General features: G+C 36.8%; 1 protein-coding gene across 1 annotated transcript; it reads right to left on the bottom strand.

Annotated features, from left to right (window-relative positions):
• Nucleotides 1-511: 511 nt before the first annotated feature.
• Nucleotides 512-16517, bottom strand: LOC121737857 (facilitated trehalose transporter Tret1-like). Its single transcript, XM_042129589.1, has 15 exons — nucleotides 16456-16517; nucleotides 12464-12619; nucleotides 11057-11259; nucleotides 10399-10585; nucleotides 9401-9786; nucleotides 9015-9126; nucleotides 8123-8363; nucleotides 8019-8034; nucleotides 4030-4126; nucleotides 2968-3123; nucleotides 1989-2191; nucleotides 1661-1847; nucleotides 1191-1579; nucleotides 1004-1115; nucleotides 512-879 (listed from the first exon to the last, which is right to left on the bottom strand). Exons 1-15 carry the CDS (start codon nucleotides 16505-16507, stop codon nucleotides 590-592), a joined length of 2787 nt encoding a protein of 928 aa, XP_041985523.1. The 5' UTR covers nucleotides 16508-16517; the 3' UTR covers nucleotides 512-589.
• Between the last annotated feature and the right edge of the window lie 1415 nt (nucleotides 16518-17932).

Genomic DNA, 17932 nt, shown 5'->3' on the forward strand with positions numbered 1-17932 from the left:
AGATAGAATTTTGATAATAATTAGGTTAATATTTGTGCCAAATTAGATTAAATTTATAATATTTTTAACTCGATTGAAATGATATTTTAATTTGCGAAATTCTTAAGCTTTCATAGATAATTTATTTTTAAGGAACATGATACAAACATAATTCTTTTCATAAACACTGCCAGCTTTGATTGTTTTATTTTTAACAAAAAATGCTTATATTATTTTTATTGGCACTTTTCCATCTTGATTAACTACACAATGTTTTGGTAATATTTTTTTTATGTCACAAAATTGTTGTTAACTTGTTACCTTTTTTATTACTTTTTTATAATTTGTAATTATAAATGTAGCTGTCACAAAAATAATGTTTCCTTATTATTGCTCATGTTGTAAGTTAGTTTGTAGAATAGTTATACAAATAATTATGTAAAAATTAAATATTATTCAATTAATGTTTTTTGATTTATTCAATTTAAAAGTTATAAAGTACTATGTTCTGTTTATATGCTATTTTCTTAGCTACAAGAATAAATAAGACTTCCTCATTAACTCTTTTTAACAATTTATTACTTTATAATATGAATTCAATAAATTCCTTTCAATTCACAATTTCTTTTCCTTTTTCACCTAAAGCACTCTGGATCTCATTAAAACTCTTATCCTTAGTTTCTGGTAAGAATACTGCTAGAAGTATAGTAAGCACAGCACACAGGAATGCAAAACACCAGTATGTACCCGAAGGACCTAAAGATATCGTCATGGTTTGAAAATATTTCGTCGTCACGAATATTAGAAAAGTTGTTGTTGTCATGGATATAGATACACCGATAGCCCGGGAATGACTGTCGAACAGTTCGGGTGTTATCAACCAGATCAGCGAACCAATACCTGAAATAACAAAAAAATATTTTTACCAGAGTTATAAAAATGAAGCTAACTGTAAAAAAATTGTTTGTCTTAGCATACTTTAAGAGTTTCATAAAAAAAGAAGTAAAGAAGATTAATAACTTACCAAGACTGTAAGATAAAACCACTAAAATTATAGATATGAGCGGAAGATAGTTCAAAAACCCCGTGATAGCGTAGTTTGATTCACGCAGCTTAAAGAAGGTGCCCAGGCCCACCTGGAAATAATTTGATTATTATTGTAGCAATTCCATCATTCGAAAAAAAAAATTTACAATATAAAAAATACCCACCATGCCAATGAAATACACGACTAGAAATGTTAGCAGAATGGTTCTTCTACCAAATCTCTTTGATACCAATATTGTACAAAATGCTGCAAAGAACTGTAATACTCCTATGACAACAGAAGATACTTCTGGCTTTATGTAAGTTTGTGTTGATTCCAATATAGTTTGTAGATAAAATAATACAGCATTAAAACCGACTGCTTGTGCTCCAATACTCAATAACACTCCTAAAGCAAAAGATTTCAGGAACACTGTGTTTTTGAACAGTTTGATTTTATCAACCGTTTCTTCTAGTTTTAGTAATGAAATTTTATAATCATCGATTTCTCGAGTTACTATTTCATCAGATGTACGTAGTTGCTTTAGTGCATTAGTTGATTGATCTATATGTCCTAAAATAATACAATGATTTTATTTAGGTGTAGCAGTTTTACAGTTATCCTTGGATATTAAGAAATTATCAATGTGTTTACCTTTTTTATACGAAAAGAAAGGACTGTCAGGCAACCACATTACTGGCAGAGCTGTAATTACTGTAAGAGACGTAAATATAATATTGAATGTTTTGTAGGAGAGGAAAGGGCCAGCCGAGAGTGTAACTACACTCCCCAAAGTGGAAAATACTTGTAGAAAACTTCCTAATGCTCCACGCTGATTTTTCTGAAAACAATGATATAATAGAATTATTTATCGGAGCAACCGTAACCCAAAACTCAAGCCCAAAGCCCAAAGAAGAAGGTATATAGATATATATCAAAATTTTAAATTTAGATTTAAATATAATAATTTTAACAATCTTACATCAGCTATTTCAGAAGAATAAATTGGCACGATGAGATATATGAAGCAGTCTGCTGTTACGAATATAGCTCTTGCCAATATGAGCATCCAGGCTTCTGTGGCGAAGATGCACAGTATTCCCATGGCTACTTTAGGTATGGATGAGAATATTAAACACTTCTTTCTTCCGTAAACATCTAGTAATACCGCACCGACTACATCCGCTGAAATAATTGACGTTTATCAAAGCATAGCAGAGCAAGATGGGAATAGAAACTTTAAAGAACTATTCAAAGTTATATGTCAGGTTAACTTTAAGAGGAGTCCACACCGCCCTTTTTTCCATACAAACGTTGTGTTTTCGCCCTGGATAATGCTAGCAGAGTTATAATTTTTTTTTCTGAATATCTGCGGCCACAAATACAATGTCCCTTTGTTTTCATAATTTAATTATTAAGTAAATAAGGTACGAACGTTCAAAAACCCAAAAAATTGGCCAGATTTTCCGCTGTGTTCAAACATCCAGAAAAAAGATTTGGCTAGTTTATACAAAAAAAAATATAGAAACACAGCTCAAGCCTTTCTTCAATATTTAATGAAAAAAGTACTTAAATCGTTAAGTTTTGGAGAATGAATCAGGGGACAACGAATCGTTGATTTTCTGCAGTTGTTTCTATCGCGTTCTGCGGTATAGGCTTGAGGTAAGGGAGACAGCTATAGATATTACACGTACTTTTTTTTTCCAATTCTCTAGCCCCTGATGTATCCTCTTAACATCATTCGGTAAAAAGAGAAAAGAAATATTATGCAGTGTCTAATTTTAATTGTTTCTATATTAGTAAGTCGCAATCAGACCGCCTTGTTTGAAACTACTGTGTCTTACTGTTAGATATTTTATACATACGAATACTGTCTCCTTCAGTTAAACTAGTGTGCGGCGAGAGTATACATTAAAATTTTTAAAGTTATCTCATAAAATGTATCAGACTCTCCCACTCACCTATCACACCTCCCAGGAAACCCAAGGACACCATCCAAGACCCTTCTTCAGCAGTCATAGGTCTTGACAGAGGAGTCTCCTCTGGACTCCTCAGTTTGACCAGCACTGGGGAAGGCCAAGCCATGCTCATGCCAGTAGTGAAGATGCTTAAGTTTACTGAAACGGTCAAAGTATTTAATGAAAAAAGATCAGATTGCCTGAAGGTAAACAGTCACCGCTGCCCTTGGAGCCGTGCCCTTCTTGTTATTTTTTTATGAAAATATAAGGTAGCAAACGAGCAAACTGGTCACCTGATGGAAAGCAACTTCCGTCGCCCATGGACACTCGCAGCATCACAAAAGCTGCAGATGCGTTGCCGGCCTTTAAAGAGGGAATAGGGTAATAGGGGAAAGTAGAGAAGGGAATAGGGGCATTGGACCTCCGGTAAACTCACTCACCCGGCGAAACACATCGCAAGCGCTGTTTGACGCCGGTTTTCTGTGAGAACGTGGTGTCTCTCTGTCATCTTTATAATACATCCAATCATTATGTACATTTAATTTAGTCAACCCCTACAGCACAAGACTCTTAGTGTAGGGGTTGTGCACCTTATTATTGTAACACTCTGTATTTATCTTTTGTCTTGCATCATTTCCTTATTATGTATTTACTGAGAAAAAAAAAAAAAATCTCCGGTCGAGCCGGCCCATTCGTGCCGAAGCATGGCTCTCCTACGTCTAAAATTGTACATTTGTATTTGCTTATTAAATTCTAGGTACAATGTTAGATTCATCTCAAAGTCTGATTCCTGAATTTAAGCTACATGTAGTAAAATATGAGAAAGACAGTAATTTATATCACAATTAATTTAAAATAATTTTATTCCACTTCTAATGTTATTGAAAAATCATCGTCTTCAATCATCAATTCGATCGCTTTAAGAAATTTTGAATCAATTTACTTATATTTCAGTCGGATTATTGAAGTTCAATTATTATAAAAAAAAGTCACAGCCAACAACTGCACACAATATTTCTTATTTTGTAAGTCGGTTAAAAATGAAGTAAGTATTTAAACATTTACCAACAAAAACGGCGGCATATTGTCGGAACAGGGCTGCTGGGATTTTGAACACCATTTTCTTGAACAAACTCTTTGCACTGGGATGTAATCTCATCCTCTAAGCCGAGATCTGTTGTACTATTTGCTAGATTAAGATAATGTTAATAACATGATAACCTGTAATAATTTAAGTCTGACGACATCTTAGAAGTTCTTTAGTTATGTTTCTATGTATACTTGTATAGTAGCTGGTTTCTGAGGTTTTTTAAACGCAGTTTATCTACCTATTCACTATCGCTTTTGATTGGCTAGTGTCAAAAAATTAACCAATCAACGAAAAGATAAACTCCTGTGAAAAAATTCAGAAACCAGCCATAGGTCTACAGTTCTTGCAATCTACGAGCGCGCGTAGCCTTTATTTGTAATTGTAATAATTATTGTGAATAAACATTTTCGTTAGTGTGCGTACCTAACGGAGCAGTCAGTAGCGAGCGAGCCATGCACGCGTGTGTAGATAATAATATGGTCACTCACACAACTAAGGGCGCCGCGCACTCGTAAATTGCAAGAACTATACCAGAATCTGAAGATAAAAATAAATACTCTAGCAATACCGGGGTAATTGAAATAAAACATTTTGATCCTTTTTTCCTTAAAGCGACTTATTCTATGTGTTTTCAAAAAGACATTCAAATATAAAAATTTATCCAATGATCAAGGATATTTTTTTGAAAATTTGCAATCAAAATTTGCCATCAGATTCTGGTAGACCTATAACATCGTTTTAGGGAATGGTTCTTCCCTTTTTAGATCGATCTATACACCATTATTCGAGAGAAACAACCATAGATAATAATATAATACCCTGTGCCACACAAATAGGTGCATAAACTGCAATAAGGTTGTAAAGAATGAATTAAATTATTATTGTCACATAATAATATTACAACTGTGGAGGTCTATATTATGTCTGTCTGTTACTTCTTTACGGCCAAGCCCCTTTAACCGATTTTGCTGAAGTTTGGTATGGGCATACTTTTAGTCCCGGGAAAGAACATAACTAACTAACTAACTCCGCTGGCTCAGCGACCCAAAGTGGATCTTGGCCTCCGAAATGAGCTTCCGCCATTGAGCCCTGTCCTGCGCTATCTCCTGCCAGTTACTGACTTGAAGGTCACGCAGGTCAGCCTCAACAGCATCTCTCCAGCGATACCTGGGGCGTCCAACAGGACGACGGCCTGTTGGACGGCCCTTATACGCTCTTTTTACCCCGCGATCCTCTCCCATTCTTTCCACGTGGCCCAGCCAACGGAGTCGGTGAGCCTTTGTTTCTCCGATTATATTGGGTTGGGCCACCAGTTCTTCAATTTCGGCATTCTTCCGGATTCGCCAACAGCCGTCATTTGTTTTGGCTGGGCCCAGGATTTTTCTGAGGACTTTCCTTTCAGCGACTAGAAGTTTTTTCTCCTCCTTTTGTGTCAGCGTCCAAGCCTCACAGCCATACATTAGTATAGGCGGAATATAGATTCGGATTTTTTTATTTTTGCTGAGAAGCTTGGACAAGCTGCGCTGCATCGCAGGGCATTTTTAACGCGAATGTCAATTTCGTCCTCTCGACTGTTGGTATCAGTCACAGTACACCCGAGGTACTTAAATTTGTGTACACCTTTATACGTTGTATCTCCAACATGTAGGTCTTCGCAAGGTGTACGCGTGTTTTTGTAGCGTCTCATGTGGAGATACTCCGTTTTATCGTAGCTGATCCTGAGCCCTACCTTTTTCGCTTCAGTCTCCAAAGTTGTGATGGCCTCTATGACTTCTCCACGAGTTTCACCTAACAGGGCTAAGTCGTCTGCATACCCTATCACTTTATGCCTTCCATCTAGCTCCACGCCAAGTTCTAGGTTTAAAACCTTTCTCAGAACGTATTCTAGCACCAGATTAAAGAGCATAGGTGACAAGGCATCCCCCTGTTTTAGACCAGTTGCGACTGTGAAGTCGTCCGTCAGCTCACCTCCAACCTTTACGCGCAGGCTACACTCCGATGTCGCAACTCTAATCATCGTGACTATTTTGTCCGGGATATTGAAATATCTCAAAATGGAATACAGGGCATTTCTGTCAATACTATCATAGGCTACTTCACCAAAGTGAAGTCCACAAATTTAATCCCGAAAAAACCGTGAAAGAATATAAGAATATACTTTTCATCCCGAAAAAACCGGGAAAGAACATAAGAATATACTTTTCATCCCGAAAAAACCGGGAAAGAACATAAGAATATACTTTTCATCCCGAAAAAACCGGGAAAGAACATAAGAATATACTTTTCATCCCGAAAAAACCGGGAAAGAACATAAGAATATACTTTTTTGCCCGAAAAAACCGGGAAAGAACATAAGAATATACTTTTCATCCCGAAAAAACCGGGAAAGAACATAAGAATATACTTTTTATCCCGAAAAATGTGCGATTCCCGCGCGATAACAGAATTTTTACGCAACGGAGTTGCGGGCATCGACAAGAATGTCACTTTTAGCTTTAAATTTACTTATATTTTTTCTAACATATATTACATTATCCAAAATGTATTGAGAAGCAACAGAATACCAATTTCTTTAAATTTATCTCTCAGTGTTTCAAAAGAAGACATTTTATAAATAGAGCGTATGGCTCGCTTCTGCAGCACAAATGTTGTATTAATGTCGGCAGCGTTTCCCCATAAAAGGATTCCATATGCCATTCTACTATGAAAATAACTAAAATATACTAATCATGCCGTGTCTTCATCAGAAATTTCTCTGATTTTTCTGACTGCATATGCATGTTAAAACTGTGAAAGTGTCTGTTTATTGCCTCTCCAATCTTCGTTGCCCGATTAAAAAAAAAATCAGAATGGTGATACTACGAAAACTAAAAGAGGTGATGATGCATCACCATGAAAGCATGTTGACTTTGAAAATTTATTTGCAATGAAAAAATCTAGTGAAATGATGGAATAACTTTTTCATGTAATACCTCATCTACATAGAAATCTCAGAAATAACTTGCTGCTACAAATACTTTGAAAGTTTCACGTAGGGCGTTAGATGGGGATTTGCGAATTTCAATACTCGTGATACCTTTGCGAAAGTAAAATATTTTTACAAAGAAAATATACAAGTCTGTAACGAAAACTGTATAAATTTGTTGGGATATAAATATTTTATCCTAATATTATAAAAATTCTAAAGTTTCTACAATGCTTGAGAAAGTGTCCAACCGAGAGATGAGGATAAATTGTAATAATTAAAAGAAGTAAAAATATAACTAAAACATGAAGATTTAAATAGTTTATTAGTAATTTTATTCACGTTTAGTATATTATATTGTAAAAATACAATATAATATAATAATTGAAGACGTGAGTGGAAGAATCGAACAAGTAACATTTCGTAATATACGGACAATAACTCATTTTTTCCCTAATTATTTTAATAAATTTTCTAACTTATGTACTTCATAACCTAGCTAATATATCTGGTTACACATGTAATCCATAGTTTTTCTATTTCAGATATTTTTTTCCGGCCCTAAAGCCTCCATTAAAACAAAAAAACGGGAAGTTTTTTCATACATAGTTACTTACCCTATTCATCCACTCACGTCTTGAATTATTTGTTTTTTTTAAATTATAACGTTTTCTGAAAGATCTATCTTAAACTATTGTTAGGGACATTCTACAAGAATGTTAATTATTTTGTTAACAGGTATCATAGAAATCACTCCAGATATTTTATAATTTGGCCAAATGACATATTATAGGCACTCTAATAGTCTATACTTAGGTTTTATTTTGCTCTATGCATGGGTCAAAATTCAAAATTCAAAATTTTCAAATTCATTTATTTACTTATTTGAATTTCGTCGCTACTCGCTAGACCAATGTCGGTAGAAAATAAAACTTATAGCCAACGTCATAAAGTGGCATTTCATTTTTTTTTCGGTCGCAGCAGAGATCGGAAAGTCACCTTTAGGATTAGGATACTTAGAATAATATTAACAGGAAATGAATATGAAAAAGCTGATACACTTTACAAGATGAGGATCTCAGTTCATAAAACGTCCTTGCAGCTATACATCATCTTTCTTCTCCTTGGGCAAAAACATCGCTATCAGTATACCAAATAGGACTGTCATTCCAGCAAACACGAAGTAAGTGATGGCTGGCCCAATCGTCTTCGTTGCTAGCGGGAAGTATTTTGTGATGAGGAATATGAGAACATTGCATGACAGCAACGCTATAGATACTCCGTAAGCTCGAGATGATCCGTCGAAGGCTTCCGCTATTATTGGCCATAGCAATGTGCTAATGCCTAAAAAGAAATAAAATGTACAAAGTTATGCTTGATGCAATATTCTCGTTGATTTTAGACTCTCATGTCAATTGCAGTTTTTTTTCCTCTGGACATTGTGATATCTTATAAGTATTTTAAAACGAGCAATTCTTGTACATATATTATACTAGCTGTCCCGGCAAACGTTGTTTTGTCATATAATTTTTTTATTTTTTTTGTATGAAAAATAGATGTTGGCCGATTCTCAGACCTACTCAACATGCTCACAAAATTTCATGAGAATCGGTCAAGCCGTTTCGGAGGAGTATGGCAACGAAAACTGTGACACGAGAATTTTATATATTAGATAATTGGAATCTCGGAATCGGCTCCAACGATTTTCATGAAATTTAGTATATAGGGGTTTTGGGGGGCGATAAATCGATCTAGCTAGATTCCTAGCTAGAGCTAGGAATAATTTTTAGAAAATGTCATTTTATTCGTGTTTTATCGAATAACGAGTACCGAAAAGCTCGGTCAAATAGCTAGTAATTTATTATGTATACTGATTGCGAATTTCTATCATATTTTGGGCGTGATGTTTTAATATCTTCAATAATAATTATTATAACACTACCAAATTTTTTATTTACGTTCTTATTGTAATTCCTGATTGTAAGTCTTACTTACCAGCACTAACACAAAAAACGCTTACAATTAGTGAGATCAGAGGTAGAAAATTCAGAAATCCAACGATTTCGTATCCTCCATCAATAACTTTGAAAAATACTCCCAAGGCGCTCTGGAAATTAGAAACCCCCATTAAATTATATATTTTATGATATTATAGATAATCTACAAATGTGAAAACCGGTCACTTTTGCGAGGGAAGTTCTTCTTGCCGCTTTCATTCGCACCCGAATTAAAAATGTATGGTTTCCAAAGGCATACAAAAATAGAGCCAAGTTCAAACAACAGCTAATACGCGAGTAAAAGAGTCAAATCTCATCCTCATTCAATTATTTTTATCCAGCGATTGGACTGTTTTTAGCTACATAAACCATTTAGCTACCAACCATTCCCAAGAAATATCCACCCAAAGTCCAAAACAGTACTCTTCTTCGACCAAACCTAATCACACACGCTGACGTACAGCAAGCAGCTACGACCTGGATGATTCCCACTAACACTGAACCTAATTCAGGTTCTACATTCGTATTGGTTGATATAAATATAGTCTGCAGATAGAATAGTATAGCATTTGTCCCTATGACTTGAGAACCAATAGTTATCATAAGAGCTACTGCTAGATTCTTCAGAAACTCCTTCTCTGTTAGCAGCTTTATTCTATCTTTCTTCTCTGTTTTAATGTTTGCTAATTTATATTCCTCTATTTCTTGAACCGCTACCACTTCAGATCCTCGGAGTGAAATCAAAACTGCTTTGGCTTCTTCGATTCGACCTGTAAATTTTAAAAGATGAAATCATTTAAACTTTAATATAATTTTGTATATTTATGCTTAACAATACATATTATTAAAGTATCTTATGAACATAACAATAATGTTTTTTTAAACGGACTTTGGCCTACCATACATACTACCAGGATATCCAAAGGTGAGAACCTTTGGATATCTGTGTCGCCAGGATCGACAGCGGTATCCAACCACGAAAACCCTTTGATGTGATCTCAGGGAGCTTGAGAGACATGCTAAAGCTTGGAACCCGCAACGAAATTAATCAGAAGAAAATAGGAGGAGTAGGAAGAATTATAGATTCCCTCATCATATAAAGCGGAAGACAGCATATAAAGTTGCAATAACCGAAAGTCAAAGAACTGAAGGGGAAGCACCACGGGAATAAAAGTTAATAATTTGACTACTAAGCTATAGGTAAATTAGTATTGGAATTTGTTGTGTTAGACTGTTGCCAATAATAATTAATTATTATAATGTTTGTCAAGTCTTGTTTTCTTCTATGATGCTTTCTAAAATTTTGTTAAGACTGTAAGTAGATAGTACAAGCTTTGTGAAATTTTGTTTCCCATTAAAAATATTTTTTATGCTATGTTTACCTTTTGAGTATGAGTAAAAAGGGCTCTTAGGTAAGAATAAAACAGGCACAGTCGTTACTCCAATGATACACGTCAAAATTATATTGAACGTCTTGTATGAGGTGTAAGGTCCGACAGATAATGTTAAAACAGCGCCAAATGTTGAGAAGATTTGAAGAAAACTCCCCAACGCATCGTGTTGTTCTTTCTGGAATAGATTTAAAAAGTAGTGACACAATTGAAAGAAAATTTATTAGTTTTGCATTACTTACTTATTATATTTGCAGGAAAATTGAGCAGAGATAGTAAAAAATTTAAACCTGCGCCACGAAATTAAAGTAATTGTAGATTTGAATTAAATGAAATCAGTAACAAACTAAACAAAGCCAGTAATAAACTAAATTAACTAAATATAGTCAGTAATAAACTAAAAAAAATCAGTAAGTCATAAACTAAATAAAGTAATTATTGTAGACTAGATGATATCCGCAACTCCGTTGTGCCGATTTTGGTTTATCGCGCAGGAACCGTACTATCTAGGACGAAAAGTTCCTATGTCCTTTCCCGAAACTCAAAGAATCCCCATACCAAACAACAAAATTGGTTCAGCTTGGCCATAGAGAGGCAAGAGACATAACTCTCGCATTTTTAATATTAGTATGGATAAACAAATTCTTACCGAAGAAATTTCTGAAGCATACACTGGAACTATTATGTAGCTGAAGCAGTCAGTGGTCAGCATCACCGTTCTTGCAAATATAAGCATCCAAACTTCAGTGGCACAGACTATAAGCACTCCCATAGCAAATTTTACAATACAACTGAATAAGAAACTGTACTTTCTACCGATTGTATCTACTAGGATGCCTCCTAGAATATTAGCTGAAACGAATGTTTAAAATGTGAATTAAATCCAGACTTAAATCTAAATCGATTAAAAAATAATAATTGAAGACATTAGTGGATGAAGGGGTTAACATTTTTAAGCATATCTAACATCATAAAGCAATTGCTCATTTTTTTCTTATAATTTTGAACCTAGTTAATGGAATCAGGCGTTACTTTGTGGAAATCCATAGTTTAAATTTAGTTTGTTATTATTTTTAGCAATATTCCGCGATAACAACTTCCACCTTTAAGTAAATGAGTGAGTGTACGCATAGGCATGCGTACAGCACCTCCCTCCTCCCACACTGCCTATGCGTACACTCGCATGCAAGAACTTGCAAACACCACCACCACACAAGCAATAATGTTGGCAATTCCGTGCAAGGCCCCTCACCACCATGCAGGTTGAAAACCTCGACGCGCGTTTCGCCCCAACACTGGATCATCCTCAAGATGTGGACCCTACGAACAACGTCCGTTAAGTGCCGCCACCGGCCAAAACACCGCCTTTTATACACTATCGAGCCCCGCTACTATCCCCACTACCCCCACTACTCTCACTAGTACCCCCGAACATATTAATAAGCGGTGACGTAGTCAAGCAAGTTTGGTCATTCAACAATGCAAATCTGTTATTTTCTTTTCTTTTATGATCTCTAATTGTTCCAACACGCTCAGCCGAAAGCCTTTATCGCATTTATGTAAAACTTTATAGGAATGGCCATCGGGCACAGTATGATTACTATCTAAAAGTTTTACCAAAAAGGTGGAAAATAACAAAGATAGTTTAAACTAATGTACGTTAAGTATGTAAGTACTTATAGTAAGTAAAAATATTATGGTACATTTATATAGAAGCGACCTATGTTCAGTCAGCTTATTTTTCCCAAGGTGTGTTATCATTGACAAAATCAGTTACCTTATAATAAGCCTTAGCACACAAACGATCTTTAACAACTTTTTTAAATTTATTAATTGAAAGATTTTGGACGTCGTCTGGGATTTTATTGTAGAGGCGTATACATTGACCTTTGAAAGATTTGCTTACTTTGCTCAGCCTTGGTTATTGGTATATCTAGCTTGTGCTTATTCCTAGTGTTCCTGCAGTGAATGTCACTTTTAATCGTAATGTTATTGATGAAAAACATTCAGACGAACTAAAAGACTTCTCGTTTTTGGAAGTAGGGTAAGTACTTACTAACAGGGGTAAGCAAGAATCCAGTGGACACCATCCATGAGGCCTCATCATCAGTCATCATTCTGGACAGTGGATTCTCCTGTGGATCCATTAGCTTCACCAGATTCGGCGAAGACCACGCTACACTCATCCCGGTAGTTATTATGTTTAGATTCGCTAAAAATAATTTAATCTAAATCTAATCAAGTCTTTTCTTGCTGCAAGGGATAGCAACCGACAGAATTTGTATTAAAAAAATTTACACCGACTTCAAAATTGTAACTAAAATACCTATCTCAAAAACTACTTAACCAATTTTGTTGAAACTTGGGAGTATTTCCTAAGTTGAACAACACGTAGTACAACAAAAAGAACTGTAGTTCTGGAGATATGCCAACATAAAAACAAAATACCTACGTAATTTGCTTTTGAAATTTGGCACAATTGTTCGGACACTGGTATCTAAGACTAACATATTATAAGGGTGAATTTCCCAAACGGCTTTTTTTTTTTGTCTTCGTTGAAATTACTGTTAAAAAAAGGGAATATTGTTGTAAATTATTTGTTTTACTATTCAGTGGGTAGCTATAGGATTGTGGCAAAAATATAATATGCCTAGGACTATTACAAAGGTAGAAATAAATAACTTGAAGGTCTATTTTTATCAAATCGGTGCTGTCCCTCTACTTTTTTTACAAACAAAAACGCTTACATACTAGAAAATATGAATAATTTAAGGGTATAACTTATATTATTTCGTAGAATATTAGTTAATCTATTATTATATACCATATTTTATTACATAATTAACGATTATAGTTACTTGGAGGCACAAATGTACTTGTCCTGAGAATTTTCCTCATATCGCTGGATAAAAGAAATTTGAGCATTACTTTTCATCGACGAGTCGGATAGTCTCCCCACCCCAATTTTAATTTAGTCCTTAGTGTGTGCTTCCACGCAGTCAAGACAGATTTTCGTCAATCCGCTGCATATTCGTGCCAACAATATAAGTACGCCATTAAAATGTTCTCGGGCAATTATTTTATAATATCGGTGATTGAATTTTTTTAATGTAATTAATAGTTTTAAAATTGTTGTTTGATTCTAATGAATGTATAAAGTGATTAAGCTTCATTATCTGTAACCAAATTTATCTTAGATATAATGCATTTTTATAATTTCCTAAAAAGTTCGTTTTCTCTCACGTCGCTGCTCTCATATCGGTGTAATCGGTGGTCATTTTAACCACCGATATGATAATTTACACCGAAATTATAAGAAAAAACGAACCGGTGTCTTAAATCTAATATCGGTGTTTGGAATCATGACCAACGCACAGTTTATGTCCGTGGGAGACCCATGCTTCGGCACGAATGGGCCTGCTCGACCAGAGAAATACCACGGCCTCACAGAAAACCGGCGTGAAACAGCGCTAGCGCTGTGTTTCGCCGAGTGAGTGAGTTTACCGGAGGCCCAATCCCCTACCCCCCTAGAAATGCCGCAGTTGAAAAACAATTTGTTACCCCAGGAGGGTACCAACTGCGTTGGAGAATCCCTCTCTGAACTCCTGGAACTGAACGTGGACGTCCAGGCTGCCCCTCGTATTCTGGGGAGGGCAAAACTGCGCTTCAATCTGCTCGGGGCAAGAGCAAACACACAAAGGCATCCCCCTCGACGGCAAAGCCGGCTTTGCTCTTTTTAACCGAGACGCAGATATCATCTCCGAGTGACACATCATACCTTTCCCACCCAGGGTATTACCTCGAGCACTCCTTTCTACCCAAAGCTGGAGTGTGTGTGTATATCAGAGATGATATCAGCTCTCGCCGCCTCAGCAATCTTGAGGTCATGGACCTATCAAACTTATGGCTCCGCATAGATTGCCACGACCACCCTCGCGTCTATGCGTGCCTATATAGGTCCCATAGTGGTGACCCCGAGACGGACCGACTCTTGGAGCACCTGCAAGCTGCTTCTGATTTTGTGCAGCAGCAGATCCCATCCGCAGAGATCATAATACTTGGCGATTTTAATGCTCACCACGCTGACTGGCTCAATTCCAGTAAAACTGATCATGCGGGGAGATCTGTCTGCAACTTTGCCCTTGCGAACGACTTGACACAACTGGTTACTACGCCTACGCGAATCCCAGATGTGGATGATCAGAATCCTTCCTTGTTGGACCTCCTACTGACTTCAAATCCTGACGGCTACCAAATATCCGTAACCGCACCACTTGGTTCATCGGATCATTGCCTTGTTAGGAGTTCTGTGCCACTTACGACGGTGTTAAGACAGCGCGCTGTTAAACACGACGGGTGTGTGGCACTACAAGCCAGCAGACTGGGATGGGATGCGGTCGTTTTTTCCCCCGATGATCCCGACAACACTGCCAACTCTGTTGCCGATGTGGTGATGCAGGGGATAGAACTTTTCATTCCGACCTCTGTAGTGCCAACTGGCGGCAGATTTCGTCCCTGGTTTGGTTCATCCCCCAAAAAAGCTTCTCGCCGGAAGCAGGAGGCTTACCAATCCTGGGTCAACGCAGTGTCTGCTCGGGATTTTAATACCAGCACATATAAAAAGGAGTACAACCTTGCCTCTAGGTCCCTCAAGAAAGAGATTACTCGGGCAAAGCAACAGCACGTCAATAGAATTGGCTCAGACTTGAGTGCCTCCCCTCGGGAACCCGTGCATTCTGGTCTCTGGCCAAAGCTATTGAAGGAAATTTCTGCAAGCCAACCCTACCATCTCTACACGTAGGAAATGGATCGTTGGCCCAGGACGCAAAGGACAAAGCCGATCTTCTGGGCAAGCTCTTTGCGTCAAACTCGACCCTGGATGACGGGGGGCAGAAACCGCCGACCATACCGCGATACACGAGCATCATGTCGGATATTCGGTTTCATCAGCGCTCAGTGTGAAAAGCCCTCTGTTCCCTTGATATCCAAAAGTCGAGTGGGCCTGACGGAATCCCGCCTATTGTGTTGAAAAAGTGTGCTCCAGAGTTGGCTCCGGTCTTGACGCGTCTTTTTCGGCTCTCCTATTCCACTGGCATCGTCCCGGCTTCCTGGAAGACAGCCTTGGTGCACCTGATCCCCAAAAAAGGTGACCGCTCAAATCCTTCCAACTACAGACCAATCGCTATAACCTCTCTCTTCTCGAAAATAATGGAATCCATTATCAATAGCCAGCTTCTTCGATACTTGGACGGCCAGGGATTGCTAAGCGACAAACAATACGGGTTCCCTAAGGGTCGCTCGGCTGGTGATCTCTTGGCATACCTGACTCATCGTTGGGCTCAGGCAATTGAGTCGAAGGGAGAGGCATTGGCTGTTAGTTTGGACATTGCGAAGGCCTTTGATCGGGTTTGGCATAAAGCGCTGCTATCAAAGATTCCATCATACGGGCTGCCCGAGAAATTATGTAAGTGGGTCACTAGTTTCTTGGCAGACAGAAGCAAAAAGGTCGTAGTCGACGGCGAATGCTCGGAAACTCAGTCTGTTAATGCTGTTTAAAGGCCTTGAATAACGGTGATAGGACAGAATGCAAGTTGTTGAAATCCACTCAAATATTGTAAAACATTTTAAAAATATTTTAATTTTATTTTAAGCACCCTGTTCTTGATCAAAATAAATACATAAATATAATATTATAAAAATAATATTATCACATCGCTGGATTAGTATGTCATTTCGGTGGTTAAGCTTATCATATCGGTGCACAGAAATAAAAATCGGTGCCAGTTTATCATATCGGTGGAAACCAGAATTCAAACTGAATTTTCTCCGTAGTCTTAAATGATACGTTAATGATATTAAATTTGGGAACATTTTGTATCCTAAAGAATACATAAAACCTGAAACGTATATAAAATATGTATAAATAAAAAAGTTCACCGATATGATAAAAAAAGGTCAGTAGTTGCAATTCACCCATAACATTTTTATGTTGTGTTCTTGTTCTTTAGCTAAATTGTTCAATAAAACAAATATATTACGTAACGTTACCAATAAAAACAACAGCATATTGCCGTAATAAGCCAGAAATTTTAATTTCCATTGTCAACCACACTACCACTAACTATTATCCGTACTAAGGTATGTCCTAATCGCTAGCACTTACAATCACTGCTATATTCAGGGTGTAACAAGACAAAGTGATAATTACTTTAAAGCCGGCGCCAGACATGAGTTTAAATGCGCAAATACCCAAGTGTGGCACTGACATTTGCCTATTTGTGCAGAGTTTGAACACACATTAATAATGTAGTTTGCCATCATGAGTCGGTTTTTCTGCGCACATCAAAGTAAACAAACTTCAAAGTTTGTGCGGCCTGCCACATTTGTCGCACAAACTTAGGACTTTGGAGCAATTGTAGATTTGAACGTCAATAATGAAGTGGAGTAATGACTCAGTTATCGAATTTCTTGAGCTGCTTCAAGCCTTCCCTGGACTTCTACGAATATTTTAAGACTAAAATTAGCCCAATCTGTTCAACCGCTTTCGAGTTTTAGCGTTACTAACACAATTAAAAATCCATTTTTAAATATTGACTTAAGATAAAAATGTGCTTCAAAAGCCTTGTCGAATTTTTCGTCATGTTAGATTCCATTGTTTAGGGGGCTGGGAGGTTCAACAATGATGGTCCTCTAAGCGTGTCATTAAGTTCGGAGCAAGGGATTAAGCAAGGGAAAATCCCTTGTCGAAAATTGCAATGCGTATTGATTCTTTGGAGAATTTTCTTCGTGAAAATAAAAATAATAAAAATGTTGGAAGGAAAAACTTAAGCAAGATTATTCCGCGCCGGAAATGAAGGGAATAATGAACAATTAACTATATATTGTGATCCACTTAGTAGTATCCTATGTCCTTTCCCGAGACTCAAACTATCTTCATACCCAGCAGAATCGGTTAAGCGGTTTGGGCGTAAAGATGTAACAGACAGACAGACACACCCGGTGATGTTCGTAAAACTTATCTCCTAACATAAACCGACTTCCATGAACATTTCAATCGTTCTCGAGTTGAAGTGAGATTAAAAAAATGAATTTAATTTTCTTTTTATAAATTAAATATATATCATACTGTATCACATTCATAAACAAGATTTATCTGTGATATATACATAAAGTAAATAGTGAAGATAATCTGAAAGGTTACAAGATCATCCTACCAGGAGAAGAAGGAAATCTTTAAAATAATATTTTGCCTGTTTGAAACACCAGAGAAACTCATTCATAGGCACAAAGCCTATTGCTAAGTACTCACATACATACGGTTTTGCTTGATCGAGCCAATAACGTAACAATAACGAGCAAAACCCGCGGCTCGGGATTTCATCCATACATTCAGCATTGCTCGATAGTTTTATTCTAAATCGATATATTTAATTCCATCAAGCTGGAATTCCTTCGAGTTGTCAGTTGTGCGGTCCACACAGTAATTATTACTCGATTCGGAGTAAAACTATCGAGCAAAACCGCA

This window comes from Aricia agestis, chromosome 21 (genome assembly GCF_905147365.1).
Source record: "Aricia agestis chromosome 21, ilAriAges1.1, whole genome shotgun sequence".
NCBI classification, from domain to species: Eukaryota; Metazoa; Arthropoda; class Insecta; order Lepidoptera; family Lycaenidae; genus Aricia; species Aricia agestis.

Coding starts and splice junctions, on each gene's coding strand:
- LOC121737857 (XM_042129589.1), bottom strand. CDS start 16,507: ATGGAAATTAAAATTTCTGGCTTATTACGGCAATATGCTGTTGTTTTT. Junction 3,124..4,029: donor ATATGCCGCCGTTTTTGTTG/GTAAATGTTTAA, acceptor TGACCGTTTCAG/TAAACTTAAGCATCTTCACT. Junction 2,192..2,967: donor TTTCCTGGGAGGTGTGATAG/GTGAGTGGGAGA, acceptor CAATTATTTCAG/CGGATGTAGTCGGTGCGGTA.